The sequence below is a fragment of the Ranitomeya variabilis genome, chromosome 1 (genome assembly GCF_051348905.1).
Source record: "Ranitomeya variabilis isolate aRanVar5 chromosome 1, aRanVar5.hap1, whole genome shotgun sequence".
Taxonomy (NCBI): Eukaryota; Metazoa; Chordata; class Amphibia; order Anura; family Dendrobatidae; genus Ranitomeya; species Ranitomeya variabilis.
Window position 1 is genome coordinate 662,413,990 of NC_135232.1, and position 22,677 is coordinate 662,436,666.

Below are 22,677 nucleotides of genomic sequence, written 5' to 3' on the forward strand. Positions count from 1 at the left end.
CGGAATAGGCAAAGATAACAACAATCCACTAGCCCGAGAACAACAAGGCTTGGCCCGAGCACAAACATCACAAGACTGCACAAAACCTCGCACATCTCGCGACAGGGAAGGCCACCAGAAGGACCTAGCCACCAAATCCCTGGTACCAAAGATTCCAGGATGACCTGCTAACGCAGAAGAATGGACCTCCGAGATGACTCTACTGGTCCAATCATCAGGAACAAACATTCTACCAGGCGGGCAACGATCAGGTCTATTCGCCTGAAACTCCTGCAAGACCCGTCGCAAGTCTGGGGAAACAGCAGATAATATCACTCCATCCTTAAGGATACCTGTAGGTTCAGAATTACCAGGGGAATCAGGCTCAAAACTCCTAGAAAGGGCATCCGCCTTCACATTTTTAGAACCTGGTAGGTAAGAAACCACAAAATTAAACCGAGAGAAAAATAACGACCAGCGCGCCTGTCTAGGATTCAGGCGCCTGGCAGACTCAAGATAAATCAAATTCTTGTGGTCGGTCAAAACCACCACCTGATGTCTAGCCCCCTCAAGCCAATGACGCCACTCCTCAAAAGCCCACTTCATAGCCAAGAGCTCCCGATTACCAATATCATAATTTCGCTCAGCGGGCGAAAATTTACGAGAAAAGAACGCACAAGGTCTCATCACGGAGCAGTCGGAACTTTTCTGCGACAAAACCGCCCCAGCTCCGATTTCTGAAGCGTCAACCTCAACCTGAAAAGGAAGAGTAACATCAGGCTGACGCAATACAGGGGCGGAAGAAAAGTGGCGCTTAAGCTCCCGAAAGGCCTCCACAGCAGCAGGGGACCAATCAGCAACATCAGCACCCTTCTTAGTCAAATCAGTCAACGGTTTAGAAACATCAGAAAAACCAGTTATAAATCGACGATAAAAATTAGCAAAGCCCAAAAACTTCTGAAGGCTCTTAAGAGAAGAGGGTTGCGTCCAATCACAAATAGCCTGAACCTTGACAGGGTCCATCTCAATGGAAGAGGGGGAAAAAATGTACCCCAAAAACGAAATCTTTTGAACCCCAAAAACGCACTTAGAACCCTTTACACACAAGGAATTAGAGCGCAAAACCTGAAAAACCCTCCTGACCTGTTGGACATGAGAGTCCCAGTCATCCGAAAAAATCAAAATATCATCAAGATACACAATCAAAAATTTATCCAAATAATCACGGAAAATGTCATGCATAAAGGACTGAAAGACTGAAGGGGCATTTGAAAGACCAAAAGGCATTACTAAATACTCAAAATGGCTCTCAGGCGTATTAAATGCGGTTTTCCACTCATCCCCCTGCTTAATTCGCACCAAATTATACGCCCCACGAAGATCAATCTTAGAGAACCACTTGGCCCCCTTTATTCGAGCAAACAAATCAGTAAGCAGTGGCAAAGGATACTGATATTTAACCGTGATTTTATTCAAAAGCCGATAATCAATACACGGCCTCAAAGAGCCATCTTTTTTAGATACAAAGAAAAAACCGGCTCCTAAGGGAGATGACGAAGGACGAATATGTCCCTTTTCCAAGGACTCCTTAATATATTCCCGCATAGCAGCATGTTCAGGCACAGATAGATTAAATAAACGACCCTTTGGAAACTTACTGCCCGGAATCAGATCTATAGTACAATCGCAATCTCTGTGCGGAGGTAGTGAACCAAGTTTAGGCTCCTCAAAAACGTCACGATAATCAGATAAAAATTCCGGAATCTCAGAGGGAATAGATGACGAAATGGAAACCAAAGGTACGTCCCCATGAGTCCCCTGACATCCCCAGCTTAACACAGACATTGCTTTCCAGTCGAGGACTGGGTTATGAGATTGCAGCCATGGCAATCCAAGCACCAACACATCATGTAGATTATACAACACAAGGAAGCGAATAATCTCCTGGTGATCCGGATTAATACGCATAGTTACTTGTGTCCAGTATTGTGGTTTGTTACTAGCCAATGGCGTGGAGTCAATACCCTTCAGAGGTATAGGAACTTCCAGAGGCTCTAAATCAAACCCACAGCGTTTGGCAAAGGACCAATCCATAAGACTCAAAGCGGCGCCAGAGTCGACATAGGCGTCCGCGGTAATAGACGATAAAGAGCAAATCAGGGTCACAGATAGAATAAACTTAGACTGTAAAGTGCCAATTGAAACAGACTTATCAACCTTCTTAGTACGTTTAGAGCATGCTGATATAACATGAGTTGAATCACCACAATAGAAGCATAACCCATTTTTTCGCCTAAAATTCTGTCGTTCGCTTCTGGACAGAATTCTATCACATTGCATAATCTCTGGCGTCTTCTCAGTAGACACCGCCAAATGGTGCACAGGTTTGCGCTCCCGCAAACGCCGATCAATCTGAATAGCCATTGTCATGGACTCATTCAGACCTGTAGGCACAGGGAACCCCACCATAACATCTTTAATGGCATCAGAGAGACCCTCTCTGAATTTCGCCGCCAGGGCGCACTCATTCCACTGAGTAAGCACAGACCACTTACGAAATTTTTTGCAGTATATTTCAGCCTCATCTTGCTCTTGAGACAGGGCCATTAAGGCTTTTTCAGCCTGAATTTCGAAATGAGGTTCCTCATAAAGCAACCCCAAAGCCAGGAAAAACGCATCCACATTGAGCAACGCAGGATCCCCTGGTGCCAAAGCAAATGCCCAATCCTGAGGGTCACCCCGGAGCAAGGAAATTACAATCCTGACCTGCTGTGCAGGATCTCCAGCGGAGCGAGATCTCAGAGACAAAAATAATTTACAATTATGTTTGAAATTCTGGAAGCGAGATCTATCCCCAGAGAAAAATTCAGGTAAAGGAATTCTAGGTTCAGATGTAGGAGCATGAATAACGAAATCCTGTAAGCTTTGAACCTTCATAGCGAGATTATTCAAACCTGTAGCTAAACTCTGAGGATCCATATTAATCAGGTGAAATCAGAACCATTCAAGGATTAGAAGGAGAGAGAGACGAAGGCTGCAGTAAGCAGAGATGCAAGTGAATCAACTAATGAGCAAACTCAGGAAAAAAAAAAAAAAATTCTCTGCAGACTTCTTTTCTCTCCTTTCTTCTGCCAATTATTTTAACCCTTGGCCGGCCAAACTGTCATGGTTCTCAATGGCAAGAGAACGTAATAAAGCATACAAAAGGACTAGCTCTTGGAAGATGGGAACTCGAGCTGACCATGAGCTAAACCTACCGCACAACTAACAGTGGCCGGGTAGCGTGCCTACGTTTTATCCCTAGACGCCCAGCGCCAGCCGGAGAACTGACTGACCCTAGCAGAGGAAAATACAGACCTGGCTTACCTCTAGAGAAATTTTCCCCAAAAGGCAGACAGTAGCCCCCACATATATTGGCGGTGATTTTAGAGGAAATTGACATACGAAGTATGAAGATAGGTTTAGCAAATTGAGGTCCGCTTACTAGATAGTAGGAAGACAGAAAAGGGAACTTCACGGTCAGCTGAAAACCCTTTCAAAATACCATCCTGAAATTACTTTAAGACTCTAATATCAACTCATGACACCAGAGTGGCAATTTCAGCTCACAAGAGCTTCCAGCCTCAGAAATATTCAATCACAGAGAACTGGAACAAAAATGCAAAACAAACTTAGGACAACAAGTCCAACTTAGCTGATAGTAGTCTAGGAGCAGGAACATGCAACAGAAAGGCTTCTGGTAACATTGTTGGCCGGCATAGAAATGACTGAGGAGCAAGGCTAAATAGAAAACTCCCACATCCAGATGGAAAACAGGTGAACAGAGGAGATGAAGCACACAAGTGCAGTACCACCAGAAACCACCGGGGGAGCCCAGAAACCAAATTCACAACAGGAAACACATCACCACTTCTGCATTTATCACCCACTCCTGGTTTTGGCTTACAAATACTGATGTAAAATACTGACCAAATACTACTAGTGTGACGGCAGCCTACTGCAGCACTATAACAGTTTTTCTGTGTAACTGGAGAAAAACCAAGTATTTTGTATAGGTGTTTCTTTGTTATAGTATTTTCTGTTTTTGAAGGTTACAACTGGGAAGAACTATAACAGCAGTTGTTCTAGAGACACACATAAACATCTAGGAGGTCAAGTAGAATTTTAATATTTTTATATTTAATGGGAGATACAAAAAAAAAATTAGTCCATATCCTATGCTTCGCATATAGTCAAAGACAACCTCCTTCACGCAAATAGCTAAAAGTATGGTACCTCCTCTCTGTAAGGGCATTGCGACTGAAGTGTAAAATAATCTGATGAAGAGGATCAGGTTTTTTCTCTGTCTCTTCCTCCTCCTCCTCTTCATTCTTCTTAGGATTCTGAGACACATGAAGAATATTTCAGAAGTTTATTACCAGAGATGAATTCTGCAGTACAAAAACCATCACGTTGTGCATCTCCCTAGCCTTTCCTGGATTGAAATCAAGGTTGAGTGAATGTTGGCATCTTTCACTTAGTATCTTCCCCTAGTGTTAACGTTCGTACAGGCGCTCAGGCAATCTGCATAGTGCTTATACGCACAACCTTGAAGCTATCAGCGCTATTCTGCTGCTCACTGGTAAATTCGCAAGAGTAAAGACAAAGATATGTGAACACCAATCTAAAAGAAAGAGTTGAGCTACTGGGGAAAACAATTTATTTAGCTTAATCTGCAGCAAATTGGTAATGTTTTCATATATTGATCATGCAGCTCATGAAACTAAAGTAGATTGAGATCACTCATGTGAGATCAGTATGAAGCATGGTGCACAGAAATACAAAGGGACTCACAATATCCAGACATTTTCTTTCATTTATTATGTTCCACTAATAAAAAGTAACATGGCTGGTTCCTCTGTTCTGATGCTTCCATTCTGTGAACCATTTTCCATGAATGCTCAGACATGATAATATCAGATTTTCCCAATGGATGGTAACATGCTTCTACCATCTTGACAGCAGATTTCAGGCCATCATGTACCTCTCTTTCAGTTATCATGTCTACTATACCGGATATAAGTTTTGCATACATTATTTAATTTGCACAAGCTAATGAAAAGCTAACTATGCTCAACAACTGTACCTTTTTGTGTGATGAAGGTTTTTTGTCTGAGATCAAAGAAGCTGTGATGTGGGACATCGAAAAGAGAGTAGAATTATAATATTTGTTATATTTTCTGGGGGTTGTTTGATTTATGTTTTAATAATAATCCTTATTTTTATATAGCACTATCATATTCTATAGCGTTTTATATATATTATCATCACTGTCCCCAATGGGGCTCCAATTCTAGATTCCCTATCAGTATGTCTTTGGAGTGTGTGGGGAAACTGAAGAAAACCCACGCAAACACGGAGAGAACATACAAACTCCTTGCAGATGTTGCCCTTGGTGGGATTTGAACCTTGGACTCCAGCGCTGCAAGGCCGCAGTGCCAACCACTGAGCCACCGTGCTCCTTTTTAATATGAAGAGTATGTGAGCATTGGGACTTTTCTAGATCCATGTTGTTTAGATCTGTATTATCGCTATCACCATACTGTAACTTTTTGTGCTTTTGATTTCATACATGGACATATACAGCTTTCTTTGTGTCATAGATTCATGCAGAATACAAGAGAGAAGAAATTGTGGCATGTACTCTTATCTTTCCTCCTCTGAGCCCCTCTCAGCTGATTAAAGGGAATATGGCAGCAGGTTTTTGCTATGTAATCTGACAGCACCGTGAGGTAGGGACAGAGACACGGACTTTTGCTCACTTATATAGCACCATTCATTCCGCAGCGCTTTACAGACATTATAATCACTGTCCCCATTGAGGCTTACACTATTTATTTTTTTGGACTGTGGGAGAGACCCGAGAACCCGGAGGAAACCCAAGCAAATAAGGGGAGAACATGCAAACTCCTTGCAGATGTCCTTGGTGGAAATTTAACCCAGGACCCCAGGGTTGAAAGGCTGCAGTGCTAACCAATGAACCACTCTTCTGACCTTTGTTATGATCATTACAGGAGCTTCTCATTAAATTAGAATATCATCAAAAAGTTAATTTATTTCAGTTCTTCAATACAAGAAGTGAAACTCATTTATTATGTAAAGTCATTACAAACAGAGTAATCTATTTGAATTGTTTATTTCTGTTAAAGTTGATAATTATGGCTTACAGCCAATGAAAACCCAAAAGTCATTATCTCAGTAAATTAGAATAATTAACAAAAAACACCTGCAAAGGCTTCCTAAGCGTTTAAAAAGATCCCTTAACTCCTCAATCATGCGTCTTCCCTTGTTAGTCTAGTTTGCATATTCTTATGGAAAAGTACTCTCCACTTCTCAGGGTGGGGGGAGAGGACAGATAAGGGCTTATTCAGGAGCTCAGCAACTCCCAAACTGCTATATATACTGGCCTCTGGCAAGCAGGGATTGTCAGTGTTAGTTTTATACTGCCTGCTTCTGGAGTTGGAGGTGTTTGTTGAGGAGGCATTTGGAGTGTTGTTCTAAAGACTGTTGCTTGGTGATTTGTCTGTTTGCACATCCTCATCCTCTCTAATTTTGTTGTTCCTTCCTTTTACTTCACGGTGTTCCACTCTGTTGTTTGTGAGTGCATATTTGTATGATTGGTATTTTCATGTTCCTGTATGTCTTCTGTTATGATTGAACTGGTGGTTAGGAGCACTAGAAATGACCAGATGAGCAAACTAGAAATACAGGACGAGCTCTGGGAAATGGGAGCTCTGCTGACCGCAACCCCTAATCCTATCACAACAACTAGAAATAGCCGTGGAGCGTTCCTGACTCTGCCTAGATGCCTCTTCACAGCCTAAGAGCTAACTACCCCTAAAGATAGAAAATACAGCCTACCTTGCCTCAGAGAAATTCCCCAAAGAAATAGGCAGCCCCCCACACATATTGACTGTGAGTTAAGATGGAAGTCACAAACACAGGAATGAAATAGGTTTCAGCAAAGGAGGCCAGCCTTAACTAAACAGACCGAGGATAGAAAAAGTATCTTTGCGGTCAGCATAAAAAACTAACAAAAAACCACGCAGAGTGTGCAAAAGAAACCACCGCACCGACTCACGGCGCGGTGGTGCCACTCTGCATCCCAGAGCTTCCAGCTAACAGGACAAAATCATGATAGCAAGCTGGACAAAAAACAGTGGTAACAAATAAACTAGCAGGGACTTAGCTTTTGCTGAAGTAGACAGGTCATCTGAAAGATCCAAGAGAACTGAACCAGTACTAGGACATTGACAGCTGGCATCAAGCAACGATCTGAGTGGAGTTAAATAGAGCAGCCAGCCAAGGCCTAAACGAGATCAGCTGGAGAAGGAATCTCAGAACCAGCAGCTCCACTGACAGCCACCAGAGGGAGTTCATGAACGGAACTCGCCGAAGTACCATTCATAACCACAGGAGGGAGCTCGAGAACAGAATTCACAACAGTACCCCCCCCTAGAGGAGGGGTCACCGAACCCTCACCAGAGCCTCCAGGCTGATCCGGACGAGCCAAATGAAAGGCACAAACAAGATCGGCAGCATGAACATCAGAGGCAACCACCCAGGAATTATCCTCCTGACCATAACCTTTCCACTTGACTAGGTACTGAAGTTTCCGTCTCGAAATACGAGAATCCAAAATCTTCTCCACCACATACTCCAACTCCCCCTCAACCAACACCGGGGCAGGAGGATCAACGGAGGGAACCATAGGAGCCACATATCTCCACAATAACGACCTATGGAACACATTATGGATGGCGAAAGAAGCTGGAAGGTCCAAACGAAATGACACAGGATTAAGAATTTCAGAAATCTTATAAGGACCAATGAAACGAGGCTTAAACTTAGGAGACGAAACCTTCATAGGAACAAAACGAGATGACAACCAAACCAAATCCCCAACACGAAGTCGGGGACCAACACAGCTACGGCGGTTAGCGAAACATTGAGCCTTCTCCTGGGACAATATCAAATTGTCCACTACGTGAGTCCAAATTTGCTGCAACCTGTCCACCACAGAATCCACACCAGGACAGTCCGAAGGCTCAACCTGCCCTGAAGAAAAACGAGGGTGGAAACCAGAATTACAGAAAAAAGGCGAAACCAAAGTGGCCGAGCTGGCCCGATTATTAAGGGCGAACTCAGCCAAAAGCAAGAAGGACACCCAATCATCCTGATCAGCAGAAACAAAGCATCTCAGATATGTTTCCAAAGTCTGATTGGTTCGTTCGGTTTGGCCATTTGTCTGAGGATGGAAAGCTGAAGAAAAAGACAAATCAATGCCCATCTTAGCACAAAAGGACCACCAAAATCTTGAAACAAACTGGGAACCTCTGTCCGACACGATGTTCTCCGGAATGCCATGTAAACGAACCACATGCTGGAAAAACAATGGAACCAAATCAGAGGAGGAAGGCAACTTAGGCAAAGGTACCAAATGGACCATCTTAGAGAAGCGATCACAAACCACCCAGATAACTGACATCCTCTGAGAGACAGGGAGATCTGAAATAAAATCGATGGAAATATGCGTCCAGGGCCTTTTCGGGACCGGCAAGGGCAAAAGCAACCCACTGGCACGAGAACAGCAGGGCTTAGCCCGAGCACAAGTCCCACAGGACTGCACAAGAGAACGCACATCTCGTGACAAGGAAGGCCACCAAAAGGATCTAGCCACCAAATCTCTGGTACCAAAGATTCCAGGATGACCAGCCAACACCGAACAATGAACCTCAGAGATAACTCTACTAGTCCATCTATCAGGGACAAACAGCTTCTCCGCTGGGCAACGGTCAGGTCTATCAGCCTGAAACTCCTGCAGCACAAATAAACTAGCAGGGACTTAGCTTTTGCTGAAGTAGACAGGTCATCTGAAAGATCCAAGAGAACTGAACCAGTACTAGGACATTGACAGCTGGCATCAAGCAACGATCTGAGTGGAGTTAAATAGAGCAGCCAGCCAAGGCCTAAACGAGATCAGCTGGAGAAGGAATCTCAGAACCAGCAGCTCCACTGACAGCCACCAGAGGGAGTTCATGAACGGAACTCGCCGAAGTACCATTCATAACCACAGGAGGGAGCTCGAGAACAGAATTCACAACAGTACCCCCCCCTTGAGGAGGGGTCACCGAACCCTCACCAGAGCCTCCAGGCTGATCCAGACGAGCCAAATGAAAGGCACGAACAAGATCGGCAGCATGAACATCAGAGGCAACCACCCAGGAATTATCCTCCTGACCATAACCTTTCCACTTGACTAGGTACTGAAGTTTCCGTCTCGAAATACGCGAATCCAAAATCTTCTCCACCATATACTCCAACTCCCCCTCAACCAACACCGGGGCAGGAGGATCAACGGAGGGAACCATAGGAGCCACATATCTCCACAATAACGACCTATGGAACACATTATGGATGGCGAAAGAAGCTGGAAGGTCCAAACGAAATGACACAGGATTAAGAATTTCAGAAATCTTATAAGGACCAATGAAACGAGGCTTAAACTTAGGAGACGAAACCTTCATAGGAACAAAACGAGATGACAACCAAACCAAATCCCCAACACGAAGTCGGGGACCAACACAGCTACGGCGGTTAGCGAAACGTTGAGCCTTCTCCTGGGACAATATCAAATTGTCCACTACGTGAGTCCAAATTTGCTGCAACCTGTCCACCACAGAATCCACACCAGGACAGTCCGAAGGCTCAACCTGCCCTGAAGAAAAACGAGGGTGGAAACCAGAATTACAGAAAAAAGGCGAAACCAAAGTGGCCGAGCTGGCCCGATTATTAAGGGCGAACTCAGCCAAAAGCAAGAAGGACACCCAATCATCCTGATCAGCAGAAACAAAGCATCTCAGATATGTTTCCAAAGTCTGATTGGTTCGTTCGGTTTGGCCATTTGTCTGAGGATGGAAAGCTGAAGAAAAAGACAAATCAATGCCCATCTTAGCACAAAAGGACCACCAAAATCTTGAAACAAACTGGGAACCTCTGTCCGACACGATGTTCTCCGGAATGCCATGTAAACGAACCACATGCTGGAAAAACAATGGAACCAAATCAGAGGAGGAAGGCAACTTAGGCAAAGGTACCAAATGGACCATCTTAGAGAAGCGATCACAAACCACCCAGATAACTGACATCCTCTGAGAGACAGGGAGATCTGAAATAAAATCGATGGAAATATGCGTCCAGGGCCTTTTCGGGACCGGCAAGGGCAAAAGCAACCCACTGGCACGAGAACAGCAGGGCTTAGCCCGAGCACAAGTCCCACAGGACTGCACAAGAGAACGCACATCTCGTGACAAGGAAGGCCACCAAAAGGATCTAGCCACCAAATCTCTGGTACCAAAGATTCCAGGATGACCAGCCAACACCGAACAATGAACCTCAGAGATAACTCTACTAGTCCATCTATCAGGGACAAACAGCTTCTCCGCTGGGCAACGGTCAGGTCTATCAGCCTGAAACTCCTGCAGCACCCGCCGCAAATCAGGGGAGATGGCAGACAAAACTACCCCCTATTTGAGAATACCAGCCGGCTAAGGAACTCCCGGAGAATCAGGCACAAAACTCCTTGAAAGGGCATCAGCCTTCACATTCTTAGAACCCGGAAGGTACGAAACCACAAAATTGAAGCGGGAGAAAAACAGCGACCATCGAGCCTGTCTAGGATTCAACCGCTTGGCAGACTCGAGATAAGTCAGATTCTTGTGATCCGTCAAGACCACCACGCGATGCTTGGCTCCCTCAAGCCAATGTCGCCACTCCTCAAACGCCCACTTCATAGCCAACAACTCTCGATTGCCCACATCATAATTGCGCTCAGCAGGCGAAAACTTTCTAGAAAAGAAAGCACATGGTTTCATCACAGAGCCATCAGAACCTCTTTGAGACAAAACAGCCCCTGCTCCAATCTCAGAAGCATCCACCTCGACCTGAAACGGGAGCGAAACATCTGGCAGACACAACACAGGGGCAGAAGAAAAACGACGCTTCAGCTCCTGAAAAGCCTCAACGGCCGCAGAGGACCAATTGACCACATCAGCACCTTTCTTGGTCAAATCAGTCAATGGTTTAACAACACTAGAAAAATTAGCGATGAAGCGACGGTAAAAATTAGCAAAGCCCAGGAATTTCTGAAGGCTCTTCACAGAAGTAGGCTGAGTCCAATCATAAATGGCCTGAACTTTAACAGGGTCCATCTCGATAGTAGAAGGGGAAAAAATGAAGCCCAAAAATGAAACCTTCTGAACTCCAAAGTGACATTTAGACCCCTTCACAAACAAGGAATTAGCACGAAGGACCTGGAACACCATTCTGACCTGCTTCACATGAGACTCCCAATCGTCCGAAAAGACCAAAATATCATCCAAATATACAATCATGAATCTATCCAGGTACTCTCGGAAGATGTCATGCATAAAGGACTGAAACACAGATGGAGCATTAGAAAGCCCGAATGGCATCACCAAGTACTCAAAATGGCCCTCGGGCGTATTAAATGCTGTTTTCCATTCGTCGCCCCGTTTAATACGCACAAGATTATACGCCCCTCGAAGATCTATCTTGGTGAACCAGCTAGCCCCCTTAATCCGAGCAAACAAATCAGACAGTAGCGGCAAAGGGTACTGAAATTTGACGGTGATTTTATTGAGAAGGCGGTAATCTATACAAGGTCTCAGAGAACCATCCTTCTTGGCCACAAAAAAGAACCCTGCTCCCAACGGTGATGACGACGGGCGAATATGCCCTTTCTCCAAGGACTCCTTTATATAACTCCGCATTGCAGCATGTTCTGGCACAGCTAAATTGAACAGTCGGCCCTTCGGAAACTTACTACCAGGAATCAAATTAATAGCACAATCGCAATCCCTATGAGGAGGTAGGGCACTGGATTTGGGCTCATCAAATACATCCCGGTAATCTGACAAGAACTCAGGGACTTCAGAAGGATGGGAAGACGAAATAGAAAACAATGGGACATCCCCATGTACCCCTTGACAACCCCAGCTGGATACAGACATTGATTTCCAATCCAATACTGGATTATGGACCTGTAGCCATGGCAAACCCAAAACGACCACATCATGCAGATTATGCAACACCAAAAAGCGAATATCCTCCTGATGTGCAGGAGCCATGCACATGGTCAATTGAGTCCAGTACTGAGGCTTATTCTTGGCCAAAGGTGTAGCATCTATTCCTCTCAATGGAATAGGATACTGTAAGGGCTCCAAGAAAAAACCACAGCGCCTGGCAAACTCCAAGCCCATCAAATTCAGGGCAGCGCCTGAATCCACAAATGCCATAACAGAATAGGACGACAAAGAGCAAATCAGAGTAACGGACAAAAGAAATTTTGGCTGTACCGTACCAATGGTGGCAGACCTAGCGAACCGTTTAGTGCGCTTAGGACAATCAGAGATAGCATGAGTGGAGTCACCACAGTAAAAACACAGCCCATTCTGACGTCTGTACTCTTGCCGTTCAGCTCTGGTCAAGGTCCTGTCACATTGCATAGGCTCAGGCCTCTGCTCAGAAAACACCGCCAAATGGTGCACATTTTTGCGCTCACGTAAGCGTCGATCGATCTGAATGGCCAAGGACATAGACTCATTCAGACCAGCAGGCATGGGGAATCCCACCATAACATCTTTAAGGGCTTCAGAAAGACCCTTTCTGAAAATTGCCGCCAGGGCACATTCATTCCACTGAGTAAGCACAGACCACTTTCTAAACTTCTGACAATATACCTCCGCTTCATCCTGACCCTGACACAAAGCCAGCAAAATTTTCTCTGCCTGATACACTGAATCTGGTTCATCATAAAGCAATCCAAGCGCCAGAAAAATCGCATCTACATTACGCAATGCAGGATCTCCTGGCGCAAGGGAAAATGCCCAGTCTTGAGGGTCGCCACGCAGCAAAGAAATAATGATTTTTACTTGCTGAATGGCGTCACCAGAGGAGCGGGGTTTCAAAGCAAAAAACAGTCTACAATTATTTTTGAAATTCAGGAACTTAGATCTATCCCCAGAAAACAAATCAGGAATTGGAATTCTGGGTTCTAACATTGGGTTCTGAACTACATAATCTTGAATGCCTTGTACCCTTGCAGTGAGTTGATCCACACAAGAGGACAGACCTTGAATGTCCATATCTACACCTGTGTCCTGAACCACCCAGAGATTTAGGGGAAAAGAGAAACAAAACACACTGCAGAGGAAAAAAAAATGGTCTCAGAACTTCTCTTATCCCTCTATTGAGATGCATTAACACTTTGTGGGCCAGCTGTACTGTTATGATTGAACTGGTGGTTAGGAGCACTAGAAATGACCAGATGAGCAAACTAGAAATACAGGACGAGCTCTGGGAAGTGGGAGCTCTGCTGACCGCAACCCCTAATCCTATCACAACAACTAGAAATAGCCGTGGAGTGTTCCTGACTCTGCCTAGACGCCTCTTCACAGCCTAAGAGCTAACTACCCCTAAAGATAGAAAATACAGCCTACCTTGCCTCAGAGAAATTCCCCAAAGAAATAGGCAGCCCCCCACACATATTGACTGTGAGTTAAGATGGAAGTCACAAACACAGGAATGAAATAGGTTTCAGCAAAGGAGGCCAGCCTTAACTAAACAGACCGAGGATAGAAAAGGTATCTTTGCGGTCAGCATAAAAAACTAACAAAAAACCACGCAGAGTGTGCAAAAGAAACCACCGCACCAACTCACGGCGCGGTGGTGCCACTCTGCATCCCAGAGCTTCCAGCTAACAGGACAAAATCATGATAGCAAGCTGGACAAAAAACAGTGGTAACAAATAAGCTAGCAGGGACTTAGCTTTTGCTGAAGTAGATAGGTCATCTGAAAGATCCAAGAGAACTGAACCAGTACTAGGACATTGACAGCTGGCATCAAGTAACGATCTGAGTGGAGTTAAATAGAGCAGCCAGCCAAGGCCTAAACGAGATCAGCTGGAGAAGGAATCTCAGAACCAGCAGCTCCACTCACAGCCACCAGAGGGAGTCCATGAACGGAACTCGCCGAAGTACCATTCATAACCACAGGAGGGAGCTTGAGAACAGAATTCACAACGGTCTTCCCTTGTTAGTCTAGTTTAAGGGCAGATTCAGGCAAGAGCAGATTCAGGAGCTCAGCAATGCACGTTGCCCCGTCATCTTCACCATTAGAAGTAATCTGGGGAGCAGGGATAGCGAGGGCATCCCTAGCTTTATGGTCAGGGAAGGAGCCACTAGCCCGGGATATCAAATTACAGTCACAAGACAACCGCTGCAGCCAACCACTTTCTCACCATGGAGCAACAAAAACCCTTACTGTAGCCCTGATCCACTCCCACCTTGACCACCGCACCCAAAGGCACCACAAATATTGGCTGGTGACCAACTCATGCAGCCTTTATCTATCCTCCATTCCCTCAAGATGGCTGGACCATCATTGTAAATAAGCACTTGTACTTTGTGTCTCCCCTCAACGAATTGTAGATTGTAAGCTCTTACAAGAAGGGTCATCATTATTTTGCTTTAATTATTGTATTATCTTTAACGTTGTTACTTACGACTTGTATATGAACGGTTGAATTGTAAAGCGCTGCGGAATATTTTGATGCTATATAAAGATTATTATTATTATTAACGTCAGCAGTTTTGAGCTGCACAAACTAGTTTTATCAAGGTACTGTAGTGAAAGGCATCAAGAGTCACAAGGATGTAAAGGACATCATTGCTCTAGTAAAATAAAATAAAACAGTCGAGAACAATTGGAGCATCAATGCTGGAGCAACAAGGGATATAACAGGTGAAGTATAATTATTTATTTATTTATAATGCAGGGCATAAAATATTACATTTTAATTAAAAGTAGAATGTACTTTTAAGTAAATGGCCCTATATTATTGCTCAAAGCATTGGACAGTGCAGATCACAGATCATTTTTCTTCCCTTTGACTCTAAACTAAATTCCTTGTAACTTCATTGTGTGCTATTTTCGTGTAAGAGAGATGCATGGTGGACAAAGTTGAAAACACTGCTTGTCCGGCAGAAAGATGTCTGAACGGCATTTCAAGTTAATCTCTCTTTGTCCTGATACTTGCAGTATGTGGCTGTCCAGCTGAAGACTGTCAACTTTTTACAAACATAAAATAAAACACTCATTTATAGAGGAACTGAAACCAACTTACTGAATGTTTTCATTTTGTAAAAACACCATTAAGGACGGGTATGTTTGAGGACATGCAGGGCATGCAGGGTGGTGAACAGGGCAAATGTATGGAGTAGATAGGAATGGGTGATGGAGAGGGCATTGCGTATAGTTTGAGGAGGTGAACAGCAATGTACTTGGTATTAAGAAGAATAACTGGCTTTAGCCCTGAGTGTCAATATAACCTTGTCAGGGCTAAACAAGCCTGGGGCAAATTCAACTGGTCAAGATACATAGAGGGAACCAGTCGCACTGGCTGCGCTGAAATAGAACAAAACAGAATTGAGAAAATGAAAAGGAGGAAAAAGTAAAAGAATTACCGGTCAGAAATTGCACCAAGGGTCAAAATAAGATAGAAAATGGCATCAGTTGTATTAAGTCTTTAAGCCAGTTTAATATAGAACAATAGTTTGCATCTTACACAACTTTTAAAGAAAAACTCAACTGTACAATTTTCATACATACAGCATACAATAGTGGCACTTGTAAGGGCTGTGCTTCTGTCCACCCACTCCCAAATCAGCAATCAAAAAACCTACTATGGGTATGTGGACATGACATCTTTAGGACCCTGACAGAACCAATTACTTTTCCAAGGAAAACAGCTTAAAAAAAAAGCGAGCAGTTCTCTTTCCTGAAGCTGCTTTGCCGGTGGCTTTATTGTAACCTTTGCCATGGCTCGGTCACTGGCATCTTTGCTCTATACTTTCCAGTATAAAAAGTGGGTGTACTCCAAACGAAGCTGCACAAAGAATGAACATGTTACTTCTTTTACTGGCTTCAAAGTTCGTGAATTCTCAAGTATTCACAGAAGTGACATAAGACAGAGAATATGCACAGCAATATCGTTTTGACATTGCTGTGCACTATGTTTATTTTTTGTGGTGCTTTCACAACACTTTTTCAGGTGGAATCCGCCAGAAAAAGATGTCATACGCACATTCTTTTAACTACTGGCAATATCATACAAGAGAAAGAATGTTAGAACTCTATACAGCTATTCAGTTCTCACATCACAAGGAAAATGGGCGCAAGACTTGAAATCATTTGTCGTTTTGGAGTCAATGATTAAAACTGGAACAAAATGTGTCATAATAAATGTGACAAAATAGTTAACAATATGACATAATTTAATTAAAAAAATGCAGCATGCCCTAAAAGCAATTACGTTTTCAATTGTACATTAAAAAAAGAAAGCAACCACATCGGTAATATGACTATACAAAGATGACCTTCACGTGTTACAACCATTTTTGTCCTCCTTCTTTAGAAAACAGGAATAATTAGAAGACTTCACAATAAATCATGCGGCTTTAAGATCCCATGAAAAAAATTAGTAGGGGGAAGGAGTAAAAAAAAATAGATTGTAAGTTACATTTTTCTACATTTTGGGCTTCCTCACAATTTACTGCTTTAATGATTAGCTACATCTACAAGTTATAGATTCATTTCAGATTTAATCAAGGGTTCTTTCAAGGTAGTTGCAAAAGCTGACAGGGTTAGAGGAAAGGCTACCTGCAACACACAGACTGAACACAAGACTTACACCTGATATGACTATGTCTGTGTCTGAGTCAAGCTAACCACACAACAGTGTTTTTAGGGACGTTTACCTGGACAAAGAGCATTGTTCATTACCCACTGTTCATGAAGATAAAAAATAAAACAAATATACCTACCCATCTTTCAGCATATTCACATATTCATTTTTGCTAGTTTGCTATTTGTGAACACAGACTGAGGAGAACATGGTCTCTAGAACAGTCAATATTATAATTCACATGTAGGAAAAAATTGCAGCATGCACCACAGGACTCTGTTCTGCAGACTCAAGGTAGAGGCATAAAATTGTGCCAAGTAAAATACTAAATGTGCACCAGTTCACTATATACACGGGCCCTATTGTTGCATTGATCTTGTGAATTTATGCCCTCATTTGTGTATCATGTTAAAACAGATTATTCCTATACATCTGTGTGCAGTCGGACTGAGGTGCCAAGGGCGCACCAGCAGCATTGACCTTGAGGGGCCCCTGCTCAATTACATGAAAATATTACATTACTCTCACTCACAACTTTGCTTTTGATATATATAATAAACTAGGTAGTTTTTTAAATGAATGATGAAATGTTGCCCTTGCATGTACATAGTGAGTCAGGTGTAGTGTGCATTGTAGAGGGGTGGGTTCATCACTCCTGCATAGTAGCCCACTGGAGGAGTCATCTGTTCCCCTGTGGGCCAATCCAAGCTTTTTTATGTGGGAAGTGTATATATAAACATGAAAAACAATATATAGCTTTTCTTTTTACAGATAAAATATTTGTCATTTTACCTTACAGCACAATTTAATGATTGTAAAATGTTATAGCAAAGATTTATAGTTATTAATATGGTACATAGCTTGCATTGCAGTAGTGATTATTCTGATTTCTGCATTCCCATAGCAGAGCAGCATCTATCTATATAAAAAAAACAATATGGGTCAACCATATAAATTATGTACGTTCATGCATGTTGTTCACCTAGCTGACTTTGTCTTTTTCTGTACATGATGGCATTAATGTAATATATCACTGAGCATCTAACTAATTACATTATTCCAAACAAAAATGTGATGAACCTCTACTCTAATCCAAATTAGTATAGGAATTCAGAAGTCAGCACAATCATTAACTAAGGCCTTGTGCAAGAATGTTGTGTGACAGAAATCACATGTACAGTCACTGCCAGTATTATTATATAAGCCTATTAGCAGGGACAGAAACATTAGGGTTGCTGCAGCAAGGAAATGAGCAATTTACATTAATTTCCTGGAGTACATTTTAGCTTCATTCTAAATCTGTGTTCATTGATTGTGAATGTGAAAGGGTTATAGCAATATGCATTATTGTGTATTGTTCACAAGAGGTTAATGTCAATGCCTCTGATGAACTTCTCCCTGCACTAAATGTGTTACTGTATAATAATCAACATCCTCAGTGGTGCAGAGTATACAAAGAGGAAATACCTATAACCCTAGTGGTCTAGGGTTTTGTAATTATTATTTTTTGTGGCTTATAGAAGATAATTACTCAGAGGGGTTGTCTGATGAACAAATCACATTTTAATCAATAGATATAGGGATAGTAATAAGTTTCACAATTGGATGTATAAATAAAAAGTTCCTGTGCTGAGATAATCTTATAAATGTGAGCCTGCTGTGTGCTGTGTAATGACTGTACCAGCACGGTCAGACACGGCCATTACACAGTACACAGCAGGGGCACATTTATAAGATTATCTCAGCACAGGGACTTTTTTTTTTACACATCCAATTGTGGAACTTATTTTTATTCCATGATCTAGTGATTAAAATGTACATTATCCATGGGACAACCCTCTTACTATCAGCATCTCTCAAGGTGTGCAGTAATAAAGAGTTTAAAGGAAACCTGTGATGTTGATAATGATATGTGATATGCAGGGAAATGTATCAGTAAAACTTGCATTGTGTTCATTGAAATCCCTTGTGTCTGGATATACATGAGTAGAGTGGGTGGTCCTGATCAATGACTGAAAGCCAGTTCTGCAAACGCAGTCATGCAGTCAATCACTAAAAGAACTGCCCACTTGACTTATATATACATAAAACACCAAAGATTTTACACCAAAGATTTCAATTAATAAAATACAAGTTATCATGAATCTTTTCCAACAAACCTACATATCATTCTGCTCAGCTTCTCCTAGTCTATATTGTGCTGTTCCCTGATCATATTGAGAAGTTCCCTTTAAAATGATCAGTCTTGGTCTTGGTCTTGTAAGGCAACTCCAGCATTGTCCTTGTGCATGACTTTCACTTCCTTCTCTGCAATGTAGAGACTAGAGTCTGGCTGTACTTGAACAGCTGTACTATCCTAACTTTGATTGGGTTTAGCATAATATGCTTGATCACCAATGAAGGAGCCAAGGTGTCTGTTCAGAAACACCCACACCCTGATCAGGGAATAGATTTGAAGCATTTTAACAGGGCCAATTGCACAAAATAGTCAATGATTGCCAACTGACACAAAAGTATTGGAATATTAAAGGGAACCTGTCATCCCCAAAATGGAAGGTGAGCTAAGCCCATCAGCATCAGGAGCTTATCTATAGCATTCTGTATCCTGAAAGATGAGAAAAAGAGGTTATATTATACTCACCCAGGGGCGGTCCCGGTTCGGTCTGGTCCGATCCGATGGGCGTTGCGGTCCGGTCCGGCACCTTCCATCTTCTTATGATCATGTCCTCTTCTTGTCTTAACGCCACAGGTTCGGCACAGGCGTACTTTGTCTGCCCTGTTGAGGGCAGAGTAAAGTACTGCAGTGCGCAGGCGCCGGGGAAGGTCAGAGAGGCCCAGCGCCTGTGCACTGCAGTACTTTGCTCTGCCCTCAACAGGGCGGACAAAGTACACCTGTGCCGGAGCCAGAGCAGGAAGACAAGAAGAGGACGTCATCTGATGAAGATAGGAGGTGCCGAAACGGACCGCGACACCCATCGGACCGGACCGCAGGAGGGACCTCCCCGGGTGAGTATAATATAACCTTTTTTTCTCAACTTTCAGGATACATCAGGAGCTTATCTACAGCATTCCAGAATGCTGTAGATAAGCCCCTGATGCTGGTGGGCTTAGCTCACCTTCCATTTTGGGAGTGACAGGTTCCCTTTAAGTCCACTTCTAAAAATTCCAGATCCTGTAATAATGGTATGGTATATTAAATCTGAGATGACTAAAAGGTCAACACATTCCAAGACTGCCTGTCAATTATTTTCTTTATTCCACTAGAGGCTTATGAGAACATTGGTCTTTGTCACTATTCTATATGTATTCCAATTGTATTACAATAATGTGTAACACACTAGAATAAAGCTACAGCGGCCTGTAAAAGTTTGAGCACCCCTGGTCAAAATTACTGTTATTGTTAACAGTTAAGCAAGTTGAAGATGAAATGATCTCTACAAGGGCTAAAGTTAAAAATGACACATTTCCTTTGTATTGTAGGCAAAAAAATGTATAATATATATATTTATATATACTGTATTATATATATATATATATATATATATATATATGCCACTGTACATGTTCCATGCAATCTAAGTAAAAGGGAAGGTCACCGTATCCAGCAATGAATGGAAAAATTGCCTTCAAGAATGAATAATGAACATAGTCATTCCTATGTGTTTTAATTAATGTTTCAGCAGTTCTAAGATATTTATCAATTATTTTAACCACTTAAATCCACACATGATAGATGCTAGCTAAATTACATAGCCAGCATCTGTGTTTAAAAGCAGAGCTTAGCTCCGTCCACTGCTGTTAGCCAGTTGGGTGAGCTGTTTTTCCTCTTGATCAAAAAATTAAATGCCGCTGCCAATCTCTGATAAGAGTTTAAATGGAATGCTCGCCAGTGCTTGTGCGCACCGACTGATATTGGCCCCGCAGATTGGATGACGAGGGAATAATGGGTTATCACGGCAGCCAGGGGCCTGTGGAAGGCCTCAATCAATGCCATATTAGTAGTCCTGTGAAGATCAGATAGAGATTTGACTACTCCGATACATACCATAATTGATTGGATGATCACAGATTTAAGTTCTCTAAAAGGGTCTAAAATGGAAAAAACTATGAAAAAAGGTTTTTCAAAATATAAAAAAAGTAAAAGAATGTAAAATTTGAGCCACTGTCTTTTACCCTTCTATGCAAGTTTGATATCGCTGTTATCATAGTGACCTGGAGAACCATGCTGTCGAATCAGTTTTTACCATACAATGAACGTCATGAAAAAATACTCCCAGAAAAGTGGCGCACAAATTTTTGCCCTTTTTTCAGTACATTGTATGGTATGGTAAAATGAATGATGTCATTTAAAGCTACAACTTGTCCTGCAAAAAACAAGGCTTCATACACAGCTAGGTCAATGAAAAATAAAGAAATAGTATGGGTCTTGGAAGATGGCAAAGAAAAAAACAAAGTATGAATGTGAAAATTGGCTAAAGGACATGAGAAATATCACTTATCGTAGGATTTAGAATGCCTAATTCAATTAATCAGGGTTATTTGTCATGGTAGACAGACATCACTAGAACATATAGTTAAGGATAGGCTCTGTTTAAAAGCTGTGTAAGATGCACCCATAATTCTTTTCAGAATCAGTAAGCTGTAGTAATTATTTAATTTGCGCTTTAAGCCAAACTCCGTCTAAGCCCGTACTTACAGCCAAATCTTGAATTAGTTTCTCCTCAAAGGAATTTTCCTCTGTTTCTATCCAAAATTTCAGATAACCATGGAGGAAGAGGTTAATAGAACGGTGCCTGGCAGGGGGTGAAAGTGGGATCAAGAGGGGTACAAAAGAACATAAAATATAAATGTTCAGGTGACTCATGATTAGTAGGGTTTGGATTCTTGTACAATTTGGGATCTCCTGATTGGTCAGAACTATTTTCAGCACAAAAAAATAGTTGATTCTGTTTTCTTCTTCTACATCACTGCATCTTACTTTCAATTTTATTTTATGTACTATTTATTTTATAGAAGAAAATTAGTATGACTTTTTTTTTTTACTCCATCTTTCATTCCCAAGAGCTGTTGGGCACTAGAAATCCGACCAATCAGAATCTCTCAGCAAAATTGCACAAACCAATGAAAACATCACATCATGGCTGGGTGGAGTACTTGTGTGCACAAAGACGGGTGTAGCCACAAGTTACATTACCGTTAACACGAGTATTAGACTGTCATAGTCTGAGTTCTCATGTACTTTTTCCAGCCAAATACGTTGGTAGGAGCTCAGGAAGAAATTGTTAATTTTGTGTCTGAAGAAAAGCATACAGGTTTTTTAATTCAAGCGCCAGCAACACAAGGACAAATTCACAAAATATTAAATGACATTCTAAAGCAAAAAAAAAAAAGAATATAACTACGAACCTGATTGGTATTGGACATGACTAAAATAACCTGTATTCTTATCCAACAATTATAAAGGATAAGAATTGTCCAATGTAAACAAAAAATGTAGGTGCATTTTATGCGTAAAAATGTATTGCACATGCATATTACTTTGCACTGGCAGCCAGACTGAAGTATAACCCTCTATCACCCTAAAATTCTCTGCCAAGAGACTACCTACACTAGTGCAGGGTCATGTGCACTTCCTTACATTACATTTTGGAACAATTTGTTTTACTATCTTTTTGGCTTAAAGCGTACCTCTGGGCAGGATCCTTTAGTGTTTTTAGATCCTTATGATAAGTACCAATGTGTGGCCTCTCCTTTTAAATCTGCCATGTTACAAATCAAGCTGAAGATATATTCACTTGCATCGAATATGCAGTGGATTTTCCATTGTGGGTTAGGGAAAATGTTGAATATTTCAGTATGTGAAATAAAAAATACATTTTATTAGGTATTCATTA

The 22,677-nt window shown here is 42.2% G+C and overlaps 1 protein-coding gene across 11 annotated transcripts in view; it reads right to left on the bottom strand.

The window, feature by feature from the left end:
- RYR3 (ryanodine receptor 3) overlaps positions 1–22,677 on the bottom strand; it is a 978,540-nt gene that overhangs the window by 226,350 nt on the left and 729,513 nt on the right. For 7 of the 11 annotated variants that reach the window (XM_077263503.1, XM_077263494.1, XM_077263475.1 and 4 more), the window contains 2 exons: positions 21,978–22,077; positions 4,255–4,361 (listed from right to left, as the gene is read on the bottom strand). In XM_077263503.1, the coding sequence (XP_077119618.1) occupies positions 4,255–4,361; positions 21,978–22,077 (207 nt within the window). Of the gene's footprint in view, positions 1–4,254; positions 4,362–21,479; positions 21,577–21,977; positions 22,078–22,677 lie in introns of all 11 variants that reach the window. The other 4 variants (XM_077263521.1, XM_077263512.1, XM_077263465.1 and 1 more) reach the window with 1 other exon arrangement.